Genomic DNA, 21,708 nt, shown 5'->3' with positions numbered 1-21,708 from the left:
TTCTAAGTGAATCTATTCTTACAAGAAAGAAATGAGTGCATTAAAGTTAATCATGCAGAGCTTTGCTCCCCCACTCCCACCTCCCTCCCCTGCCCCTCTCATCCTTGCTCACTGCAGCAAGGGCTTACCCAGTCCCCCCATTCCTAATGCAGGTGTAACTGTCACAAAACCTCTGATGGTAGAGCATCCTCCCTTCTAGCCCTGTCTCAGAACCCAAGCTTACCCTCGTCCTCTCTTCTAGCAAGCAGCAGCGCTTTTGGAGTCCAAGCAAAGTAACAATGCAGCTGACAGAACAGGTAGCAGCAACGTGTTCACTGTGAAGCAGGGAGCGGTTCTTCAACGTTAAGAACTTTCACAGAGTAGAACACAGTTAAAAGCATGAAGTCATCTTTATTTCAGTACTTTGACAAAATACCCATAAAATTCAAAACTTCTACCATTACAAAAATAGGTCTCTACAAGTGATATTCTGTCTGCACTGCCAGTAGCAAATATTATGGGAGTCGTGTAACTTCAGTAGCCTTGCCAGAAAAAGTGCAAGTGAACTTCTCTGAATGTAGCTCAGTTTCCTTAATACACCAGTTTCATCTTTGCACCCTTTTGATAAATACACACTTCATAAGTTAATCATTTAAATTAGCATTCCACAATATACATGTAATTTAATGATTTTTTTTTTTGCATGACCACAAAGTGCCTATATACATAAGTCCCAGTCTGCACGGGGTGTGCTGGGATGGAACTGCGTCCGGGCGAACTGCGTCCAGTCGCAGCGCTGCGTTCTGTTGGTCCCACACTATACGCGTTGTACAGAAGCACAGAAAGAGCACGGGTTTGCAGAAGACAGCCCACTGCCAGCGATGGAGGTGGTGGAAAGGTATTATCTTCTCATACCAGTGTGCAGCTGAGTGTACGAAGTCGAACCTGCAAGGCAGAGAAAGATTTTAATCGCAGTACTTGGAATAAGCAGGTGAGGACTCACAAGTGACAAGTTACTCACAAAAACTTGAAAGATTTTATGCAGGAAAGCACTTAAGAACAAAACTTCCTCAAATGATGGATTTTATGCTGAAGTAAAACTAGTGCAGTAACTGCTCCAAATCACCAAGTTTCATGAATTATGTTCCAGTGATCTGACGATTTCCTTGGTGCCTTTTACAGCACCAAAATTATCATCTATGGAACAGGAAGGCTGCAACTTCTCTAATCAAAGTGGTACAAAGAAGTTTCCCTTGCACGCCAACTCCCAGTCTTTGGGGTATGCTTTTCTCCATCCAGCTTAAGCTCTTAAAAAGATGCCAAATGAACCCTCAGTGCGCATTTATTAGACACCAGGGAAACTTAACATGTTACTGATAAACTCCAAATCTGTAATTAAAGCACACCTGCAGGCCTCCCTTCAAATAATTTAACAATTTTCTTTTTACTGTGCTGCTTGCCCTAATAGAGAATAACCTGCTGTTTAAGGCAGAAACAGCCTGAAATCGAAGCTGTTTGTAACACACCTCACAGAAACAGCAGACGCTTGTTCCACCTTGGAACTGCACCGTGCACTACCCAGGGAGGAGCACCTGAGCCCTCACCTGACTGCACGCTTCCCAGTCGCCTCTGCAGCGCCTCCAGCCGGTTGATATAGTCTGTTAATGCTCGTTCGGGATCATAGTTCTGCAGCTGAGAACAGGCGAATGAGACTGGGTTCAAGTCGGCATGCATACTGTGGAACCTAGGACCAGAAGGACACGCGTGTTTTTAAAAACCAGAACGTCAAATAATGAAGTGTCAGCAGACATAGCAGAATGCTGTAAGCAGAGATACCTACTGGCTGTGCATCTGCTACCTTACCCACAGAGTACTACCTCCCTACCATTTACTGCCCGAGCCCTCAGACTGCCTCCTGCAGAGAAACCGCCTTTCCCGCCTGCCTTTTCTTTCTACTGCACCTGATTTGTTCCTGCACTGCTCTGGGACAGAGACTGCAAAATCCTACTGAGACTGCAGCAGAAGCTGTAGTATATTTCTATTAAGAAGCTCGTGTGAACGAGGACATGGCCATCTTTACAGGACTCTGGCTTTCCTCAGTACTTTCTACAAGTATAAGTCCAGAATAACTAAAATATACATAAATATACATACACGTAATGTATATAGATGTGAATCATTATGGTTGCCACAAACTAGGATTACAAACATTGAAATGGTTTATATTAAAAATGAAGAACCATAATGGCTTAAATCCAATCTGCTTTACTAGCTCTGAGCCCACCGCTCCACATGAAGTTATCCAATGTTGACGGCACATCACCTGAGATGCAATTTGTTATGTTTCCTGACAAAAAAAAATAAGATCTGTCATCAAAGTTTACAAGCCTTATCAGTAAGCACTGATACATTCATTTAGTTAAATGGTGTTCTGGCAGATAATAAGAATCTGAAAGAAAACTTACTTATGCTGGAAGTTTATAGGAGATCTGGGAGGCTCCATATCTGATCGAGACCTACAGGAATGTCTTTGCTCTCCATAAAGATCCATGCCGCCAGAGAATGAATCGGGCCGTAATTCATTACCTAAACACATAAAAAAACATTGCCTTGGAAATGGAAAAAAACAACCCCCCAAAGTAATACCTTCTGCACTTCACCAGGAATTTCAAACACAAGTTTTCTGTTTGCATATCACACACTGAAAAGGTGTTTAACAAAATGTGGATATTTGTTAAAACTAGAAAACCAGAGGTGAAATCTTAGCCTGATGTTAATGACAACTCTCACAGACTGAGCAGAACAGGGGAGAAAAAAAAACAAACAACAAAACACTGCTGCTACCAAAAAAGCCAAACAGAAAACCTTATTTTCCAGATTTTAAGCTATAATGAGAGACTTTTGTTCTTGGGAAAGGGTCAGGGAGGACAGTTCCAGACTCTGCTGGCCCTGCCTGTGGCTCCGCAGGGGACTTGTAGCTGCTGATTCCTCACCTGTCCCTGTCCTCAGCACTCCCTCTCAGAGCTGGGGGTGCAGATCTCGAGAGAAACTCCCTGATGCATTATATAGACAAGTGGTTCTTCTAGGTGTGGAAACTATCAGAAACCTGAGAAACTGGTTAGTCCAAGCAACTATAGCAAAAGGAAGGGGGCACAGCAGCCCATTTATTCCAGATGAGGAAAAGGCAAACGAAAAACCATCTTCATTAAGCAGCAGCATAACTTCTTAGCAGCATTTTTTCAGTCTTTACTGGACCACAATTTACCTGTGTTCTGGCTAAAGACATCCCTGTTGATACTCAGTATACCAGAACCCGTAACTCTGTGCCATCGACGAACCAAGAACTTCATTCTGGAATTGAAAAACAAAATAAAAAAGAAAACAAGCTCAAAACTTCAGGTTAAATGAAGCAGTAAAAAAAAAAAAAAATCTGCTTGTTATATTCTAGAAGACAGACTTAAGAATTACTTGAATAGCAAGCAAAAATAACGCATAGGCATTTAAAACCTGACAATTAAGTAAAAAAAAACTTCCTTATATACATTCCTAGAGCCTCTGTTGCCAAAATCTGCTTTCAGTTTCACCTCTGTTATTCCAGTGATTCCAGGGGAACTACATAAAGTCAAAATGGACAGCAAATGGGTCAAAGCAACTGAACAACAGGGCATCAGCATTTTAAAATTGTAATAAATAAACTTTTTGCCTTGTCACATTCCCCAAATTGTACCAGCAGAGTGTTATGAGCAAAAGCCTCACTTACAGTAGGTATATGAATAGTTCCTAGAATTGACACTACGTACAAACCTCAGATCAATAGCAAGCAGAACTACTCGGGAGTTCAAACCCTTGTGAAGGAGGCTTACTAGCAGCACAGCAGTGCCATGACAGTAACAGCCTTCACTTGTTCCTTCTCATCTATTCCTGTTCCTCCTCAGCCTGAGGCCTCAAAGGACAACCCATCTGGATAAAATTAGTTCATCAATCTGTATTATGCTTACATGTAAGAATTTAACTGTTAAAGGAAATTAAGTTGCAGAAAATACCTTTGTAAATGAGCGCACACTCTAGAATTGCTACTAATTATCTTTCTAAAATTATGACTGTATCCGATATATTCTGTCTTTGATTATCAAATACAGAGCCATGAGTTTTTCAACTAGAATCAGGCTGCTGAGTACCTCAGACAGCTTATGTCTGTTACAGAATTTACCCATGCTCTGCTCAACTTGTTATCCTGCACAGCACCTACTACATTCATGACTACCAGAAGTGTACAGTTGAAACAGGGTGGAACATGAGAAGTTACAGATTCAGTGACACAGCTAGAAATGTATACAATAAAATGCACAGCCACGTCTGTTCAGAACTTCCTTCAGTTTACCTTGAAATCGCAATGGACACTCTGACCGCAGAGCGAAACCTTGTAAAACCCTTTGAATGATGAGTGATGATTTCGAGGTCTGTGTAGCAAGGCTGTCCACCCATTCGTGCAATGAGGGCCAGCGTGGCTTCTTCACACTCCTGGAATCCACCTAGTAACAGCAGCAAGTATTTTTTCTGATATATGAGAGCTTTCCGAAAGCTCTCTGCTCGTAGGTATTTGCCATAAATTCTCTATAAGATGAAAAACAAAAGAAGAACCATCAGTCTTAGAACTTTTAACGTTTCTACTCCTACAGCATTGCTGGGATTATGCATTTCTTGCTATCACGGAGAAGACCACACTACAGCTCACGTGTGCTGAATGTAGCTTCATAATTTGAGAACCACTTGAGCAGCAAGGAATGGAGCATGCACAAAATGACAACACAGGTGCTTGCTTAGCATTCGTGGGGAGAAAAGTTAACAGAGTTATGTGTGTGAGGATAAGAACTTAAAATCTGAATTTAATCTGTTCACTTAGCATAAGCAGAGTGAACTAAGGAAAAAAGCAGGCCCAAAACAAAATGAAAAATACCCCAGCCAAAGTTACTATGCAAGCAACAAAGTTTTCCTACCCTTAAAATAACATTTTCAGAATCTGATCCCAGTTCTCTGAGGAAAGCTTCACTCCTGATTTCTGCTCTCAGCTTGGACAGCTCTGCATCTGCTTGTTTCAAAGACTTCTGCAGTGATAGCTTTTCTCTGTTCCAGTTTTCCTTCTCAGAGGCAACAAGGGTATCAATATTAACTCCAAGATCTGATGAGTGTCTAGAAGACTGAAGGGGAAAGAAATTGAATTTGAGCCACACAGTTTGGAAAAGACTGAGCTGTGTCATTCTAGTCATTGGTTTAGTGGAGAGTTCATTAAATTACTGAGAAAAAACTACTGACTGAAAGGATCTGAGGTCATACTGGCATCCTGACACAGTGATACAGTGAGTTTTGGAGCCTGTTCAACACCTTAGAAAAATATAGCTACTCCAAAAAAACGTTAAAAAATAATCCCTCTTGTTGAACCATAATAGCTTCATCATCTTGAAGCTAACTGTATCTATTTGCTGTTTGTCTGGGCGAATAAATACAAACCAAAGAAAGAAGCATTTGGAATTTAAAAAGACAAAGGTGGTTAAAATCACAAAGTGTACATTAAGTGAGTCAAGATGTTTAGACCATAGGACAAGAATATCTCACAGCCATTTACTCTGCAGGAAGAAAGTCGAGAAAGTCAGATAGCTTGAGCATTAGGGTAGTCTCACAGCACGTCACTTTCATGCCTATATATACTTCATTAATTAGTGCCATTGAAGACATACATAGTCTCCAGAAGTTTGTCTGTGCTGGTATCTCCTCAGTTCTTCCTCCAGTTTCATAACAGCATTCCTCAAATTATTCTTTTCTTCACTCAGCCTGCTGACAAAGCCTGTCAGCTCAGCATTTTGTCGCAGCAGCCTTTCAGTCAATGAGCTAGACGGAGTTCCTGGTGGCAGCGTTAGCTTTAGCTAGAAGGAAAAAAGAAAACCAAATAAATTCCATTACATCTGTGTTGCCAACTCGAAAGTAACTTTGGCTTGAAGTAAAAATCCTTTTGTGGGTCACGACAATAACTTTGTCATAACTTACTCAGAGAAAACAGAAATGTACATGAAATCGAGAGGTTAATGTGACTTTTTCTTCTATGCTCACCTTGTATGTAACAGCAGGATGTTCGCATGCAAATTAAACTAATCCAACTGTAACAACGTGCATTTTTTTTTTAAACTTTGCTTAGATTTATCTAACTTAAAGGAAGGAAAGACCCAAAACTTTTTACAAATCATGTTGAATACACTTGCTTAAAATGCAGGTAAGGACCCAGCCGAGCTGAGTTAATATCAAATATTGCTGAAATCTTTGTAACAGGTTACCTCAGCTCATGTTTTATACAAGTGCACACTGCTCAGTTTCTGACTGCCTTTCCTTTGGTAATTACAGGGCAATTTAGGTAAATGTGTTTTACCAACATAATATAGTAAATGTTGACTCTAATATCAGAAAGTACTGAGAAAAGTTTCCTCAGCAAAAGAAATATTGCTGTACATATATTTTACTAAAGAAAAGCTAGGAGATTCCAAAGAAAAACTAGGAGATTCAAAAATTAATAATTATAAAGGGAAAGTCTTAATCTGAAAATTGAAGATTTGGTTTTAAGCTAATTAAAATTAAAGAAAATAATAATAAAAGGAATAGGGGGAGTTTTACACTTCACCATCTCCAAAGCAGCATACTGACTGGAGGAGATTTTCCTCCATGAATTACAGAGCTGGATAGCCACAGATTTGATTAGTTGCTGCTTTCCACTCACATCTCATCATCCAAAATCTCCCACTAAAGTTGTAACATTGCACGCTCACCTCTTCCAGATAGGGCAATCCAGGCAGTTTCTGCAGCTCTGTAATAACTTCTTCAATAGTGTTCTGTATTGCAATAAAGTCTTGATCATCTGCTGCTTCAAACTGCAATCTGAAATTACATCAAGAGTTTCAGCAGCACGCATGGTCTAACAGCATGAAGCCGGACTAACACAGCAGCCACACTGGGTATCAGTAAACACCCACTGGACCTTTAGCAAATCATGTCAGCAGAGTTATCAGAGAGATGTCAGCGTAATCAAAACATCCAGGGACTCTCAGGTATTTAAATTAAATTGGCTCAAGTGTATAACAAATTTACATTGAAGAACTCCTACTGATTCTGAGAACAGAATATTCTACATGAAGAACATTTAGAGATATTTTGCTTCTCACTTATCTGTTGTATCTATTTGAGAAAAATCTTAGGGTATTTTTAAAATGTAATGCATTTCATTTTACCCAAAATATTTCAGAATAAATGTTTAAAATTAAATCATTATCACAGCAACAGAAAAACAGATTAAAACCTCCTACACATTTTTTTTTTCCATAAGGAGACAGCAACCCAAGCAAGTAAGAATCAAGATCCATTTCACTTGACTACAAAATATAACTGGGGGGGGGAGTGTTGACACGACAACTAGGCAGATATATCCATAGCAGTAATTCCCATATTCTTCCCCTTACACAGTGATTTTTTCTATTACTGAATTGTTTTAAAACAATCTTCTACCTACACCATAACCACATAAATCTCATCATTTTGCAGAGAAAGAAGACAATTTTGTTGTAACTTATAAAGGACCATGTTAAACATGAAAGAGTTAACAAAGCACTTGGCACTCTGTGATCCTGTTTTACACCAGCACATCAAGTAAAAATAAGCATATAATATAAACATAGAAAAACAGAAAAATTAGTTAGGCTTATAGTGTGAGAACTATGATTAAAACCTGATGTATCAGCTTGCTGGCTGCTATTAACAAAAACAAATAGCTGAAGACTGGTCTAACCTGCTAGCAGCTTTTCGAGCCAACTTCTTCAGCTTTGGAGATGCGTTTTGCAGCTTTTGTTTGACATTTTCCAGAATTTCGGTAGCTGCAGATAGGTCTCCTCCTCCTCCTGTCAGCGTGGGGTAGGTTGATCCATTTGTCTCAGCTCCTTCCATTTTTTGCTGGAGAACCCAATTTCTTGTTCTCTCGTTGGGTGTATCCCAAGTAGTCTGTACATAGATATATATACAGATTTCAAATGCATGTATAGTGCTTTAAAATATTAAATCTGAAATATGTTCAAAGTTAAAGAACAAAATCCTGATACTGAAAGGAGTGCAGTGTGACTACACTATTGCAGTACATCACTGCAGCTATTCGTTGTGAGAGGTACAGTGTGATCCTTTCTTGATTAAGATCTAGCAGTCATTGATCTAGACTATGAAGCCATCCAGTAAACTCTGCTGGTTAGAAGCCACCCAGCCTTTTGTTTTGTTTTCCATCATCATCTCCTTTACCAATTGTGCTTGGAACTTGGGCACTGGCACCCAAATGTTTTTGGGACCAATCCACAATCAGAGAAACAGGACTGGAAATGCCCACCACGGTCACGGAGTCACAGGCTTTGGATATTTTACTACAGCATGGTACCAATGAGAAAAAAAACCACACACACACAAAACCCAATCAGGGTTCTGCAAACATCCCAGGAAGCAGCAGGAGATGCACTGTTTGATACTCTAGGCAGATCCTGGAAAGCAGATCACACCGAGGCAGGGAAAAGCCCCAGGAGCCACCGCCAACTTGATCCAAGGGAAGGCTGTTCCTGGACCATGCTGCTGGCAGTTACCTCTGAGCAGGACAGAAACGTGTACGAACTGAGAGCAGCAGGAAGCCTGATGCTATCAGGGGTGTCAACACATTCAAATCCTGCCTCTAGCTGCAATAGTTTCCAGTGCTTCAGGAGAGTAAAAGCAGTAGCCAAATTAGGCGAAGACAAAAATGTCCTTCCTGGCTCCACAGAGAAACAGCTGCTTAAGGGGAAGCAATGATTCCAGGGTGGGCAAACAAACACGCTCAGCAAAGAGGGAAGCCTCCCATCAACCACCTCCTTTGGGACTACCCACAGATCGCTCACTGACTATCACTTATCTCTTTGAGGGAAGTTTCTAAAGTTTTAAAAGTTTTTTTTTTTTTTTTTTTTTTCTTAAAGTCATTTAAAAGCCATTATAGAACTGCCCAAACCTTTTATGAGGGAGAAAAACTTACATGCAACAATGGTTCCAGCTTTCAGTCATCTAAAAACTAGGCTAAATTCTGAAAAATTTAAATTCTGATCTCTCCTTTTTGTTTTGCTTGCTGACATACATATATCCATGCACAGGCTTATTTGACTACATACTCATTTAATTATTGCAATTGTTGAGAGATTACTTTATGATGTTTCAAAGACCACTTGTGGTTTATGGACTAAAGATTAAGAATGCTGATCTGGGGCATTCCTGAGCTCATCCGTGAAACTGGGTGGGAGGACTATTAGTCTTCCACTACACTAAAACACAAAGCGTGTGTATACAGTCAGGTGCATTTCTCCTGCTCACCCTCTTCCTTACACATCTCTAGAGCTTCATTCTCAGAGGACATGCATGAACAGATTTACTATTCCAAAATAGAGCACTTTCCCTTTTGCTGATGCCTCTACTTTGGCATATGCAATCTGCAGGCTATTTTATAGATCAAAGGCACAGATAAACAAAATTAATTGTACAACAGAATTAAAAGCAAAATTGCACAGTTCGATACCACACATCGCTCTCAGTGCTACTGTACCTCATTTTGATTGTGGCTTGGTGTTCTTTCAGTTTCCTTTTTTCCTTCACTCTCCTGCTTTTTGATCTGCAGTTCTTGGATTACTTCCTGTAACTTCTTTGTCTCATTCTCTAATTTATGAATCTCTTGCTCCTTCTGTCCAAGTTGCCACTGAAGGTCTTCTACTTTGGACTCCAGTTCATGAAGTTTTTTCTGTGCTGCTATGTTAGCATCTTGTTCTGCTTGCAATGCTTTCCTCTGGATTTGCCTTTCTTTTTCCATTTGCTGACTCACTTGCACAGATTCTAGTTTGTACTTCTCCATCTCACTTACTAACTCCACTATACGGTCATGCTTTTCATCCATTTGTTTTTGTAGTTCTTTAAGTAATTCCTCAGATGGATTAGGTGTTCCAGCTTGCCCCTTATCTTCAGCACTTTGAAGCTGAGCACATAGCTCTTTTTCTCTTTCTAGGGCACTGCTTATTTCAAGAGCTCGAACCTTCTCTGATTCAAGAAGCACCTGCAACTCAGAATTACGGCCTTGTTCACGTGACAGCTGGGCAGCACTGAGTGCTTCTTGGGATTCAATTTTCTGCTGCAGCTCACTTGACAGTTGTTTCTCTTGCTCCAAAAGTTTATTTAACTGCAAGTTCTGTTGTTTTTGATCTTCGAGTGAAAATGTTAAGTCCTTCCATAAGAAACAGAAGAAAAAATATTAAATCAATGTGTGTGAACTTTGCATTACCTTCTGCAAATTGCAAGCAAGCTAGCTCTGCACACTTTGCTTTTAACAAGTTTTGCAGTTCACAAATTAATGTCAAGATTCTGAATACGCTTGATGTTATAAATGTATTACAGGTGCCTTTACTCTAAAAACAGATCATCCTGTAAAACAAGAAGATTTGTAACACACTTTTTTATAAGATACAAACAGCTATAGTTATCAAGTTCAAGAAAACTAACTCCTTTTACTCTCTAAAACTGTGACAATGAGCTTCCAAGTTAAGATTTCAAGATGCAGATAAATCTGTGTTGTTGAAGTGACTGTTTTTTTGTCTTAATGTATTAGGATACTTGCTCTCTCCCTCACTAAACCAGATATTGCAGAAGTACCAAGGAACTTATTAATGTATTTTCTCCTAAAGTAAACTCCTTAGTGTGGTTTTCATGAGGTGAGACTGCTGACTTTTAAAATGGAGACAAACAACTTATTTCCTCAAATGACGTTCTAAAATACTACTACTTATGAGTTAGGTTGTGGGGGTTGCTACTTGTAGCTATGTGAGCAGTGTCCTGTCCCCTTGTATAGCTGGGGCCTATTATTAAGTGTAGAATACAGTTGTAAAATTCCTACTGATTTTTTTTTGCCACATAGCTTTAATACATCTTTCTTCAACTCTAAATGATCCATAATCCCAAATGACCTGAAACATTTACCTCAAGCTCTTCTCTTCTTCTTTCCTCGCTGCGTTCCATTTTAGCTTTTTCTTTTTCCAAAGCCCACTGTAGCTCTCTCGATTTCTTCTGTTCGCCAGCCATTGTATCCTTGAGGATATCTAGCTCAGCTGCTTTTTCTTTAACTTCAGTCCTAAGAAAGAAATGGGCAATCTTTACATTAAACCATGGCTTTCATGCTACCACAGTAACAGCAGTTACTTGATACTTAATTTTGTGAACTGAGAACACTGCTTGTGTAGTAGTGTAACAATGAAAAGCCTATTTAGAAAAAACAAGCTCATTCAATCATCGAAAAGAGTTGCATGGCTCATAAATGACAGAAAAAGTGTGTCCGTACTCCTAACTTTGTAGCTGCCATTCTCCATGAATTGGTGGCTCAGAGGTAGCTAGTGTTCAACTTAATCCAACCATTGGCCAAAATTTGAAAGGATGCAAATCAACATCTTGCTGCCACATATCTCAAAGGATTTTTCTGGGTGTGTGAATCTATGCCCCAAATGTGCACTTTTCTGCAAATTAGCAATTTTTTTTTTTTTGCAAAACAATAAAAAAAGGCAAAAGAACCTTGCTCCTGATGATCAGTAAAGGTTAGAAGGCAACCTATAAGGCAACATAAATTTGAACTTTCTCTTAATTTGTTATCACTGACCTGAATTTTAAAATACTGTATACAGGCATGCCAATTTACTAAAGATGTCAATAGTAATAGCTTTCCTGGGTACCAAATATGTTGCCTGGTACCTCTGCTGTTGGCCATAACAAAGCAACATTTCAAGTCATATGAATTTCATATGAAAGTACTTGCTAAGTCATCTAGACTCTGCAATTTTGTCTCCATGTTACATTTTAGAAGTAAAAAAGCCCTTTAATAAATATGGTGCTATGGTCCACTTACTAGTTTGTAAACAGCAGTATAATGTGTCAAAATAATAAAAAAGATATTAAGGAGTCATTGAATCAAACTATGAATCAGATCATGTTAATCTATGGAACTTTTCTTTTTTGTCCAATGGAACAGAAGTCTATTTTCTGTTAGGCATGCTCTACAGAAAAACTGAGATGCAGTTACAATACATGAGATCAACTCCCTTGATAAAATCAGTATTATGACTTGGGGTGACAACAGACAGCACTGAAAGGCTGACACTGAAAGCCATACCTGATGGTTTCTAGGTCCTTGAAGTGCTTGTGCTGTGCTTTCAGGGTTGTTTCAAGCTCTAGTTTGGCTTGTGCAAGTTCATTCTTCAGCTCAGCACCCATCATTCTCTCTGAATTCAGCTGTTCCTGCAGCTCAGCTGCTCTGTCTTTCACACTCCGGAGCTCTACTTGCATTTCAAGTATTTGTGACTGCTTCTGCTGCATGTTATACTCCAGCATTTCTAATGGGAGCACCATTAACAAGGAAATCAGTCTAGTAATCAAACACCACTTATTTGGTTCTAGATTCCCTTAGCACAAAGAATGACCACAAAGCTATCACTAGCAGTGATATTAAAAAAATAAACAAAAAAATCTTTAAATAGTGGGGTGAAAGTAAAACCACATCATTTCACTGGAATACATTTCATACCTTCCAAGAAATCACTTCAGCTCTTAAACTTATTTAAAAACTGTATGCACAACCATACCACTATTTATTGTTTGGATTATGACCAACACAAAGCTAGCTATGTACGTATACTTTTTACCAAATATTTGTAACAGAACACAAAGCATTTTCAGATTAAGCTTAAAATACATTTGTTCTCTGAACTTTTTGTTGCACATTCTAACTGCTTCTTAATTCACTCATTATCATTGACTATCTGACTTTGATAATTTCAAAGCTGTTGAACCTAAACACTGAAGCACAGAAAATAACTTTAAAATACAAACTCAATTTTATAGCAATTAAAATTACTTCATGTCACTTTTAATTTGATACAAGTCCTAACAACACAGACTATATTTTAGTTTTTGAGGATTACTCCAATAAGATTGAAAAAGATGAGAAGTAAGCATGCTCAGAATATAAGTTGAGCATCAAAATTGGAGAGCAAAAATGTCAACAGTTCTCCACCTAAAACTATATGAGTGCTGGCATGAAAACATGTAGAAATCAACATAAATTACCACATAAATCACCTTGGCTTTTTGAATCAATTTCTTGTTCTCTCTTTGGATTACTTTTCATAGTGTTCATCTGAGCATGCAATACTTGAATTTCCATTAGCAAACTTCTTCTGTCGGCATGCTGAAGACAGTCCATTGCTGCTCTCTGATTAGTAGCCTAGGAGGATTGAAAACATACTTGAAAGTAGAACTCCAGATTTTGTTAGAATATCTGTGGTGTGGGTATAAAATTTAATGATATATTCACAGTGCACATATATTCAAAACATTTTCAATTAAGTCGTGATAACACAATACTATAATACTAGAAAGAATTCTCTTTTAAAAAATATTTATTTATTACTCTGCTAGACATCAAAATGATAGAATCAGAAGAGCTATCGGTTTTATAGCAAATTATGATTTTCCTCACTAATCCTTCCATCTCCCCAAAGAAGGTAAGTGACCTCTCTCCACCCCACAGCAACCTTGTATCTTACTCGTCTTATAACTTTCTTCATCTATATATATATGCTACCTTTTCTCTCAGACAGCGTAACATAATTAATTTAATGAAATCACACTCAGGACAACTATTTTTAATTCAAATTTATCTCTGAAGGTTGTATTTTTTTATATAGCTTGTGCATCCAAAAACTTTTCTTAGTAAAGAATTCTCTTCTTCCTACAAGGCATCCCTTTTTTTTTTTTTCACCCATTTGATGTCACAGCTACTATTAATATATATATTTTTGAGTGATATATACATTAAAAATTCAAGAACTAAAAGACATAAACAAGCCTCAACATAAAAATACTTTAGTCACCTGCTCTTGTAGTCTGTGCTCTAACTGATTCATCAACATCACTGCATCTCTTGTGCCTGCAAGTTCCGCAAGTTCAGTTTGAAACACAGCAAGAAGAACATTCTGTTCCCTCACAAAAACCTGTTGAATGGCACGCAGGAGTTCTCCTCGCCAGTCTGAGTCACCTTCAGGAGATTCTGAACTTGCATAAATCTACAACAAAATATAATTCCAATTTCAACATTTAACAGAACTGAAAGACTACACCAGGAATAGATATGCTATCATCTATGCAAAGTGTGGGTTTTCACTGGAATATTGAGCATCTCTGGCAATGTCTCTCATTCGTAAAATGGATACATTTTATTGCACACATTGATTTCTTCTGCATGTGCAAATGCTCAGCTTCATGAAACTTGTACCTGCGTTTTAGATGGGAGTAATTTAGTTTTTATAAATGAAAACAGCCCCATATAGTTATTATACATGCCACTGTATCACACTATCTCACTATCATTTTAGTTTTCATAATGTTGCATGTACGTACATTCTGTTTCTAGACTAGTACAGAGCTATGTGGTAGTGGGCAGATACTGTGTATGAATATTTAATTTCATAATGATGTAAAGTTGATCTCTGTACTGCCCCCCCTTCCACTTTGCATGTTGAAGAGAATGCAGAAGTAATGGAAACTACCAACATATAACTGAAAGTCTACAGGTTTGCAAGTCCCAGTAAGTCCCTGATTAATATTAAATTTTGTTTTATATTTTAAGCAATTACTTTCTTCTCTTTTCTCTCACTATGGTATCATTTAACAGCTACTGGAAACATACTTTCAAAATAGAATTATTTTTTAAAAGGTCGTTCTGTAAGGTCAAAACCAATCGATGCATAGAAGAACAAATGCAAACTGTAATTAAAGGCGTATCTTACTAACAGGAAGTACAACATGCAGTTTTACTGCACATTCCTGAAATCTTGCCTTGTAGTAATGTATTTGTTCTATTTAAAGCTGAATTATCAATGTGCTTTACATAAGGTTCTTATAAATTAGTTTTGATTTAGAAAGACTCATGATATTGTTTATACCTCAGCATCTCTATGAAGTTGCATTTTTGAAATCAGGTCTTTCAGAGATGAAATGGTGCTTAGAAAAGCTTTCCTTTCCTCAAGCCAAGAATCTGGTCCTTGCTTAGGAGGTGACATCTCTCTCTCACCATACGGAAACTCAGTGAGAGACAGCACCTGTACGCCTTCATGATGGACTGCTCTCAGCAAACCCTACAATAATGCAAAAAGAAATAGGTTGTGTCAGCTTTAACAATAATGGTATTTCATACATATTGGAATACTGGTACTTTCTGCATTGATCTGTATAAGGAAACTACTTATGTTTCCTCATATCAATAACAGAAATCTCACTCAGTTCTATATTAGTCAAGCAGTGGAACAAAGTTCTGTAAAGCTTTCAGGCAAGCTTTGCAATTCATTTTTTGAAATTACAATTAAGCTAGGTATGATTTGTTGGAAAAGGTTCATCTTTTTTTTTTCCCCCCCAATATAATTAAAAGCACGATATCTTTATTGTTTATAATACACAAATTATTTTTATTTTGTAATATAGATATTATTCTACACCTATAATTATAGAACCTATATAATTGTGTAATAGATTATCATGGCATTATTACAAATACACAAGAAATACAACACTTTATAATAAGAGTTAAATTTCACATATCTATAACTGAGAACAAGCCTACAGCTACAGCTGATGTTTAACAATCTAACATGAAATTCTGAGAAAGATTCCATGTTAAATGAAATGGTATATCACTGCGTATCAAATGAAATGTGTATCACTTCTAAACATTTGAAAATGTATTTAAATAGCAAACACTTTACAAATCATCTAAAAGACTCACTACTCACTAATTAAGCAGTAAGTAAGCTTAGCTTTTTGTACTGTCACTCTTGTTCCACAGTGAAAATGATCAGCCCTATTTTACCTTAATTTTTTGGGGAAGTAAATCCGTTGAAGTTTCACCTTCATCTATTCCTTCAGATATTGTGTCAGATCCCTGGGTCTGAGCAAGATACATTCCTTGACTCCAGTCTGAACTGGAGTCTAAAATAAAAGGAGAGAAAAACATTAAAGCAGGATTACTGTGAAACTTTGAAGAACAGACATCAAAAAAATTTTTTTTTTCATTTTGTTATAACAGGAGGTTGCATGTCACCACAGCCGATTCTAAGCCTGAAGACTACCTGTTTCATAGTTTTTCTTTTTCAGTTTCAAAGCAGTGACAGCAAAAAAACAACAAACCAAACAACAAACAAAAGCCTAAAAACCCCTCCAAAATGTGAAACTTTAAAATCCTAGTTTACTTTTAAAAGAAAGCAACTTATTTGCACAAATGCACCTGTTAAATGACCCTTCTTAATATGCTTAGTTTTTGCCTATTAAAAGGATCATATTAATCATTTCTACTGCTGACTGACAGCCCGTACCCGTCATCAACTCTCATTGCCATGGAGTTATAGCTTTGAATTCATCAAGACATGATGAAGCTATGCTGAAGAGATGCTGCAATATGTAAGAAGAATATAGAAACTCCAACTGGAAGAAAAAAATTAGCATCTGACACCTTGACTCAACACATCTTGAACTGAAAGATTGCTGAAAATTGGGTCAATCGTGTCATTTTTCTTCTGTAACAGTTCAATAGAAATTGTATGCTCAGTGCCTTTTTTTTTTTTTTTTTTAAAGTGTGATAGGGTTCAGCTTTGATAGGGGGAGTAGTTTCTTTTGTTACTTACAACACAAACTCTTCGACAGCAAACTTAGTACTGAAAAAGCAGATTTAATTTATAATGGTGACCATCTGAAATCTAAAAAACCAAACTTCTTACCACTAGAACCTCCATCTCTAGCTTGATACGGTGGAGAACGCACTAATCCAGAAATTGGGATACCCTGTATTTAGAAAAGAGAACAGTCAAACCTTGGATCACCTCACACCCACTCCCAGTAAGGGTGCTAATTCACAAGAGCATGGAATTACACGACTGTTTCTTTTTAGTTTCCCCTGCAACAAAAGTAATCAAGATGGAGACTAGAAAGATGGTGTTCGGTAGTGTGACCTACACTTGCCCCTGATTCACAGGGCAGGCCACGTTCAAGACAGTAGCACAAGGAAGCATCTGATAGTCGAACAGATTCCCAAACTTAAATTGTTGAGGAAGTGGTTCAAAATCTCTCCCTAGGGCGTGGAAACATCAGAACACTTAAAGCCCTTATATTAATGAGGATTAACGGTGGTTCACACTTAGACTTAAAATGGGAATTTCTGTAGCAGGAAGAAAAGCAGAAAACAAGGTAGTTCAAATGGACGTAAAATAGGATGCATACCTCTTTAGCTCGTAGAGTCTCTATGACTTCCTTCAAAGCATTACATTCATCAGTTAATACTTGCACTGCAACAAACTTGTCTCTTTTTAATGCTTCAGATTCAGAGATATGCCTCGTCTCCATGTCCATGATTTCAGCAGCATGGAGTTCTTGCATTTGGTCAATTTTTTCATTAAATTCTCTTATGATCTCTGCAATCTCTTCTGAAGAACATCCACTTTGCAAGTCAATTTGAATTTCTGCATTTTTAACAAGCGTTGGCGAAGTTTCAATATAGCTGTTCATCTCCACATTCTTGTCTGTCTGTGAAGATGCGCTTTTGCTAATCTGAGTAGACTCACTCAACAAATCACACATTATTTCTGCATCTTTTTTGCTTTCAGTTTTTGCCATTTCCTTGCCCTTTCTCACATAATTTGCAAGCTTCTCTTCTACTTGAACTAGCTTCTCTTTGACTTTGCACAGATCTTCTTGAAGATGTACCAGACTTGCTTCTTTTACCTGTAAATATGGAGAATCTGAGTTGCAGTCATGAAATACTTCGAAATATACAAAATCTAAACAGTTGTGAAATCTATACAAATTGCAACTCAGTTTAGTCCTATTTTGAAGTGACTATGACACACGGTAACAAGTCTCATCTCTGATAAATACAGCTCTGGATCCACTGTTGCATTATAGTGGACTGTAAAGCTCTCTACTTTGGCATTAAATGTTGCTTAGATCTACAGCATCAGCTCTATTCCACTGACTGTAGGTACTGAGTAATCATTTTTCTTAGTGGCACGCTCTGTTAAAGATTTAAAAAAATCTAGCAAGCATAACGGCTATTATAAATCCTGTATAATCATTTGCTTTAAATATGTTATAGAACAATCTGGTTCTTACTGATAGTTGTTGCTGAAGTTTTTCTGCCTCTTCTCTGTAACCGCTCAGCTCTTCCTTAGCAGCAGCTGCCTCTTCTTTAACTTTCTCTAGTTCAAGATCATTACTAAGTACATTTTCTTTTTGACTTTCCGTGAGGTGTTCTCCTACCTACATGGTAGCACAAGATATGGAAAATGGTTAAAAGAAATCTTACAAAGAAGCACTGATCACTTTCACATTGATTTACTAAAGCCACAAATGAAAACACCCTTAGGGAAAACAAATGTATGTTACTTAGCTTAATACATATTCTAAAAACTAATACCAGAAGATCATTTTCCTAGATTAACTCCCCACAAATTGGTTACATGTGAGAGAAAAAAAACATCTTCTGACAGCTTACTGCAAGCAGAAATGGGCTAAACCATCCAGAAAGCATGGGGAGGAAGGTAAACACCCATGAGAAATGATGTCTGATTATAATTGAATTGAGACGTATGACATTCATTCCACCTGCATTTTGATGAAAGGTCTTTGAACCCTTCCTGATCCAGCACTGGGTTTCTTTTGACTTAGGATTTTCATCAACCAAGTCCATGTTTTTTTTTAATTAAAAGCTGCTATCGGGCACAGTCAACTGTGAAGGTTTTAAAATCAGAAGCAACATACCCAGTATTGGATGGATGTACTCTGGTGAAAGTTACCAATGGGAAATGTATTTGGAATCAAGGAATGAAAGCAAGCAAAAGTAAACCAGAATGAAAATGTACATAAACAGACAAACAAAAATGTTCAGACAAATTGCCATCACTCCCTTATCCATTCTGAACCTTCTCCTAGAAGGTTTTAAACATTTTGATTTTTGTCTCTCTACCTCCTTGCCATATAAGTGTAATTCACTCCATTACATGTCAGTTCAAAGTAGGAATATGAAAACCCATGTTCAAAATTCAAAATCAATTAATGCAAAATGGAAATCGATAGTAGAGTTCACCTGAAATAACATCTTTTTCTTCTTTGCAACCCCTCTGCAATAACAGAGAAATGAACATCTATACCACACAGCGGAAAACTGTTCCTAATTTTGTTAAGAAGTTTTTCATTCAATATAGTTCATACAAAAAAAATGATTTTAGTGAAAACAAGCCAAAAGAAAAATGGTTTGTAATTACCAGATTTGTCTGTGTTCCTTCTTGCTTAATGTATTTCTGAATCTCTCTTCTGTGTTTCTCTTGAACCTCTTCTAGTAATTGCTGAAGCTCTATTAGTCTTTCTTCTTTCAATTTAGCTTCCTTTTGTGAAATTTTTACATTTTCTTTTTCTAGCTCCAAGTTATGATTTACCTTTGCCAGCTGGTCTTCCATCTCACTAAGCCTCTGTGTTAAGAGTGATAATTTTGATTCCATTTCATTTTCAGTTATGCTACTCAAGCCCTCCATTTGGGGATTCTTGCTTGCTTCCTCGACATGTTTTGAAGCTTCCTGAATTTCCTGCATGAATTTCCCTTGCTCTTGAACTGCATTTAGCTGAACCTGACTCACAAGAGCAGCTGCAACTTTTTCCACTAGTGTTTTCTCTAGTTCTACTATCTTATTTTTAAGTGCTTCTTTTTCAGCTCTGCCTTGCTCTTTCAGGTCTTTTATTTCACTGTAGGATTGGCACAGTTCTGTATCTTTTTCCTTAATGCATGCCTGAAGCTGCTGCAGTTGTACCTCCATCTTGCTAATGGTGACCCTTGTATTTTCATCTGAAGACCTGAGCTGGGTTTGATCTGGCAATTCTATCATCTCACTTGAGCCTTCATCCACTTTCTCAGTTTTCCCATTGCTCCTGTCTTCTGTTTTTTCCTTGTCACTTTTCATCAGTGCACATTTATACTTCTCTGTTACTCTTTCATGTTCTTTTTTTAACATGTTTATTTCTTGCTTTAGCTGGTTCATTTGTAACTTAGTTTCCTCAAGCTCATTCTTTGTTCGAGATGCTTCTACAGTAATATTTTCTACTTGCTTCTCCAAAGCTTCTTTTTCTGCTATAACTGTTTCAAGTGTATGTTTCAGACTGTCAGCATCCTCATGAAAAGCAGCACTGTCTGCAGGTATTTTTTGTTCAATATTTGCCAGTTCCTGCTGAAGCTTGTCAATTACGTCATTCAGCTGCTCTATTTCCTCATCATTTTTTTTCTTCACACGTTCTTGATCACTTTTCAGACATTCTACCTGGGCTTCAAGCTCCCGTATATGCTCATTTTGCTCTTCAAGAACCTGAAAAAATGAAGAATAAAAATATTAGTAATAGGTAATTATTAAACTTTCTGTTAAATCCAGTTCCAGAACTTCATGGCAACAGTTTAATCACAATTTACAATGTCTTGTAAAAGAAAATATGTCACCAGTGAACTTCGTCTCTTGTAAAGCTCTATGAGAATAAAGACATCTTCACACAGGATTAATAAAGTAGCCTGTGAACTCTATTTGTAGGTGTGGAAGTATCAAATGAAGTGAAAGCATTCATAATACTCAGATGTATGCTGAATACAACAGGTTATCAGATTCCAATAGAACAAGTTTTGCAAAATTCATTAAAAAACTTGCTTGTTAAATTGTGATGGGAGTAACATCTCATTAGAGCGTAGAAGAATACTGAAAAATCATTTAGAAAGTCAGAATAAAGACAGAGCAGATTACAAGTAGCAAGAATCTAAGAAATTAAGTGTATACGTTAAGAGAATGTCTAGGTATCTGAAATGAACAGTGCTTATGAACTAGAAAGGAAAAAAGCAGAAGGAAAAGTGTCAAGAATATTCTGAAAGGGAGAGTATAGAATGAAATCACTTATGACACATTATGTGATACCTTATGGTACCTAAAATAGCTAAGAACAGTAGAAGTTTTTTTTGTTTGTTTGTTTCTTTTTTACAAATATTATGAAGGAAAAAAAAAGATGACAACTAAATTTATTACTAAAGTAGCTGTGTTTTTTCCCTTTATCTCTCAGCATTTCATTAGATTTAGTTAGTTATACAATAAAATGACTTTGTAATAGTTATAATACATTTAAGAATAAATGAAAAAAACGACCACATAAAACAGAATGGCTAATTTGCCAACCAAGAACGTATCTTTAAAACTCCAGAGACTGAAGGAAGCTCAAAACCACTAAAGAAAATGTGAACAAGGCATTGGTTTCAGAAGAAAAGATCCTGCTGATTGTAATCCAGTGATTGTAACAGTTTCTGTTCTTCGTAACATAATGGCGTAAAGGGCCACATAAGGCAAATACAGCAATTAAAAGAAAAGCACTTTGTGGCATGAAGATGTATACAGGATTAGGAAAGGGATTAATTAAGGATGATCTATTCTTTTTTTTTAATGCTGATATCATAACCAAGCCAACAGTAATTATTTAATGTCCTGGAAAATATGACTGAGTAAGAAGATGAAATTAAGAAAATGGAACTTCACACTCCAGGAAAAGAAC

At 37.3% G+C, this 21,708-nt stretch overlaps 1 protein-coding gene across 9 annotated transcripts in view; it reads right to left on the bottom strand.

Annotated features, from left to right (window-relative positions):
- Positions 1 to 138: 138 nt before the first annotated feature.
- Positions 139 to 21,708, bottom strand: part of AKAP9 (A-kinase anchoring protein 9) — a 110,167-nt gene continuing 88,597 nt past the window's right edge. For 5 of the 9 annotated variants that reach the window (XM_082753243.1, XM_082753248.1, XM_082753245.1 and 2 more), the window contains 20 exons: positions 19,404 to 20,492; positions 18,253 to 18,399; positions 17,365 to 17,865; positions 16,866 to 16,929; positions 15,962 to 16,080; positions 15,042 to 15,233; positions 13,971 to 14,162; positions 13,177 to 13,321; positions 12,212 to 12,431; positions 11,032 to 11,182; positions 9,614 to 10,282; positions 7,805 to 8,013; positions 6,792 to 6,900; positions 5,715 to 5,900; positions 4,977 to 5,177; positions 4,361 to 4,593; positions 3,245 to 3,330; positions 2,445 to 2,565; positions 1,506 to 1,723; positions 139 to 924 (listed from right to left, as the gene is read on the bottom strand). In XM_082753243.1, the coding sequence (XP_082609369.1) occupies positions 1,507 to 1,723; positions 2,445 to 2,565; positions 3,245 to 3,330; positions 4,361 to 4,593; positions 4,977 to 5,177; positions 5,715 to 5,900; positions 6,792 to 6,900; positions 7,805 to 8,013; positions 9,614 to 10,282; positions 11,032 to 11,182; positions 12,212 to 12,431; positions 13,177 to 13,321; positions 13,971 to 14,162; positions 15,042 to 15,233; positions 15,962 to 16,080; positions 16,866 to 16,929; positions 17,365 to 17,865; positions 18,253 to 18,399; positions 19,404 to 20,492 (4,851 nt within the window). In that variant the 3' untranslated portion in view covers positions 139 to 924; position 1,506. The other 4 variants (XM_082753244.1, XM_082753247.1, XM_082753251.1 and 1 more) reach the window with 2 other exon arrangements.

The sequence above is a fragment of the Aythya marila genome, assembly GCF_965140915.1.
Source record: "Aythya marila genome assembly, chromosome: 2".
Lineage (NCBI taxonomy): Eukaryota > Metazoa > Chordata > Aves > Anseriformes > Anatidae > Aythya > Aythya marila.
The sequence above is the reverse complement of the archived record's forward strand: the minus strand, read 5'-3'. Positions and strand labels throughout refer to the sequence as shown.